The 3,687-nt window shown below is 42.8% G+C and overlaps 1 protein-coding gene across 1 annotated transcript; it reads left to right on the top strand.

The window, feature by feature from the left end:
- Window positions 1-364: 364 nt before the first annotated feature.
- Window positions 365-3,323, top strand: LOC125106908 (olfactory receptor 8S1). The gene is made up of 2 exons (XM_047741493.1): window positions 365-1,137; window positions 3,047-3,323. The coding sequence occupies exons 1-2, from the start codon at window positions 365-367 to the stop codon at window positions 3,321-3,323; spliced, it is 1,050 nt and encodes a 349-aa protein (XP_047597449.1).
- Window positions 3,324-3,687: the final 364 nt, after the last annotated feature.

The raw sequence follows: 3,687 nt of genomic DNA, 5'->3' as shown, positions 1-3,687 counted from the left end.
GCCAGTCAGCTCTCCTGTGGTTTGAGCTCAATTCCTTTTGGAACTGGAGAATAGCAACTTCTCAGTGCTCTGAAGTCTGCTCCTGTTCCAGTCTAATCCCTGTTCTCTTCTCTTTCCTTTCTAGGTGAGATTGCCTACATTATTCTCTTCCACCTTCTCCACTTGGCCAATAGCTTCCTGCCCTGAGCCAAGAAGGACTAATGAGGTCTGACATGACAGAGGTGTGGCTGCGACACGACCTGTCCCGAATCAGCCATGAAGCTTTATTCCCAATGCCTTATCCCCAGGCATGCTCTGAGACTGATAACCCATGTGATAATTCTTTTCCCTTCTTGTCTCTCTGAAAGGAGAACTTAAATTCTCCATGGAAGTTGGCAACACAACCACAGTCACGACATTTGTCCTCCTAGGACTGTCCAACAACCCTCAGGTCCAGGCTGTGCTCTTTGTGCTCTTCCTGGGGATTTACCTCCTGACCCTAATGGGGAACCTGACAATGCTGCTGGTGATCAGAACTGATTCTCATCTCCACACGCCCATGTACTTCTTCCTGAGTCACCTCTCCTTCCTAGATGCTTTCTATTCCTCAGTCATTGTGCCTAAACTGCTAGAGAACCTTCTTTCCAAGTGGAAGACTATATCCCCCCTTGAATGTTTCACCCAGATCTCCTTGGTCATATTTTCTGGAGCCACTGAAGCTTGCCTCCTTTCAGTCATGGCCTATGACCGGTTCCAGGCTGTGTGCCACCCACTGTTGTATGTGGTGGCTATGAACAAAAAGGTATGTATTGGCCTGGTGGGAGCATCATGGGCCATAGGAATGGGGACTGGCCTGGTTAACAGCATCCTTCTGGCTCAGCAGCACTTCTGTGGCCCCAATCTTGTCCGCAGTTTTGCCTGCGAGCTTCCCCCAGTGCTCCTGTTGACCTGTTCTGACCCTTATATTAGTGTTGTCTCCATCCTGACCACCATGGCAGTCCTTGGCCTTGGCACTCTTGTCCTATTGCTGGGTTCCTACACTCGTATCATCATGACAGCCCTGGGAATCAACTCTGCGATGGGTCGGAGCAAGATCTTTTCCACCTGCTCTTCTCATTTTCTTGTGGTCACCATCTTTTATGGTTCAGGAGTTTTCAGGTATGTCATACTATAACCTCCTAAATGTAAATGTAGGCTATCACTCGCCCTTAACTGGCCTTGGTCTTCCAAAGTAGCAGGAAAATGACTGTACTGGAATTCAGAAGGCCTGGTTTCTAGCTCTAGCTCTCCTGCGGACTAGCTGTGAGAGTTATTAAAAAAATCCATTTTCTTTCTCAGGTCTTAATTGTCTAACTCTGAAAGATGAGCTTATACAAGGACTAGAGATTTCCTACTTTCATTAACTTATGATTAATAGCTCTCAAAAGGAAATCAGAGAGCCCTTGGTAGATTTTATTCAGTGCTAACCAAAACAATAAAACCTATCATTCTTCTGAAAGAGATGACATTGTTTTTCCTACTGGAAGATGATGTCTCTGAAACTTATTTAAAATTATTTATTTAGCCACCTACAGTACACCAGATGCTTTTACATGCTCAAGCTCAATTTTAGTATGGAACACACTACAAGAGAAATATTATTAACCCCACTTTCAGGTAAGGAACCTAAGTTTCAAGTAACCAGGTAATTTCTCAAAAGTTCCAGAACAAGTTAGTAATGGAGCCATAGTATAAACCAAGACTCACTGACTTAAAACATCATACTCTTTCTTACCACACTTCTCTCAGAAATAAACAACTCTAGCTAACAAGTTCTCACTTATTAGGAACAGAATAATTAATTGCCCATAGTGTCTACTAGTGAACTGGAGATAGATTTATACAAATTGCTGTGTAATTTTCTTACCTGCTTGTTACTTGAAAAGAAGGTAAGTGTGGAAAAGGAGCTCACCTGATGCTGTGGACAAATCTTTCTCTCTTTGCATCTCGTTTTTCTCATATGCCATAAGGAGACTCTAAGATTGCTCCTACCTACTTCACAGAAATGTTTACAGGGATAAATTAGATGATGAAAAATGACAGTAAAATGAGTATTTTTTTCATTTTTTTAAGATTTTATTTATTTATTTGACCAAGAGAGGGAACACAAGTGAGGTAGTGGGAGAGAGTGAAGCAGGCTTCTTGCCGAGCAGGGAGCCCGATATGGGGCTCAATCCCAGGACCCCAGGATCATGACCTGAGCCGAGGGTAGATGCTTAACCACTGAGCAATCCGGTGCCCCTGAATATCTTTTAAATAGAGCACAGTAGAATCTACAAGGAATATTCCAACGATGATGACCTGTTGAAAAAAAATTAATGCTTCTTTGGGAAGTACTCCCAGTGAGACTCAACAAAATGCACCCCAAAACTTAACCTTATTATTTTGGATTCAAATCTTGTGCTTAACACATGTTTATCTTCTACTTTATTTATCAAGTTTAGCTTCTTTTCTAAGCCAAGGAAAAATGTACCTAAAAGGACAAATATTTGTTCCACTAGCATTATATAAAATAGCATGCTGTGACTGAAGGTAATTCCCAGAGCCATAAATGTTGGGAACAACGACAGCATTATTAGAGTAAACATATGCTTTGGCAAGAAACTATCCTCACAAGATGAAAACATACAGTTATATACACAGGGAAAAGAACAGGGGAAAACATCCTTACATCTTTATCATAACTATTAAGAAAAGATGTTTTGAAGACGATGAAGTACTAGAGAAATGCATGAAATTATTATTAGTTTTATTCTAACCTGCAGCACTTGATGTACTACAGAACTTTCTTTTTTCTCAGGGCAGCTCTTAGAAAATAAGATAACTCATGTTTGGAGACATTTAAAGGTAGAAATGACTGCCTTCTTACTGATCACACAGATATATCTAAATGCTGCTACCGCTGTTAGTTGAGTCAGCTCTAAGGACTCTCTTTGCAGAGTGTCTGCTATGGGATGGACCGTGGCTACCAATATACTGTGGCCATTGTTCTGACCTCAGTTTACTCCTTTGTGCCAATCCCTTCAAGGTACATGACCCCAGCATCTGGCTCAGCCCTGGAGCAAGTACTCTCCGTGCAGTACAGTGTGGTAACCCCACTGCTAAACCCCCTCATCTACAGTCTCAAGAACCAGGAAGTGAAGGCAGCTCTCAGGAGGGTGTTCACCAGGAAGCCCAGGCTTACCTCTAACCCAGCTCCACTGCATCCTCACAACAGGAGAAACAGTTGTGCAACAGAAGAGGAGGCGGGAAGAGCTATCACCAGCTATCTCAAGGGTCTTTATCTTCCAAAAGAGAAGCATTAGCTCCTCTGACCCCAGTGTCCTCCCCCAATGAAGTGAGATAGGAAAACCTCCACGGAGCATATGACATCTGTCCAAAAGGGGCCCAGTCACCACTCAAGAAAATTCTCACAAAAAGTGTATGGAGGATCCAAAACAAAAGACAAAAAACACAACTACCATATGATCCAGTAATCCCACTTCTAGGTACTTATCCAAGGAAACATCCAAGGATGTTTCCTTTGCTGTACAGATGTCAGAGGAAAGTAGCAAGGAGGAGAAAATGGGAGAGAAAGGGAGAAAAAGAGTCCATATTATTGGGCACCATTCTGAGTCCTCCTCACACAGAACGCCATGAAAGGGGTGTACTCTGATGGCCCTGCCTGAG

This window comes from Lutra lutra, chromosome 8, assembly GCF_902655055.1.
Source record: "Lutra lutra chromosome 8, mLutLut1.2, whole genome shotgun sequence".
Taxonomy (NCBI): Eukaryota; Metazoa; Chordata; class Mammalia; order Carnivora; family Mustelidae; genus Lutra; species Lutra lutra.
Note: the sequence above shows the minus strand (reverse complement) of the source record. Positions and strands in the feature narration are given on the sequence as shown.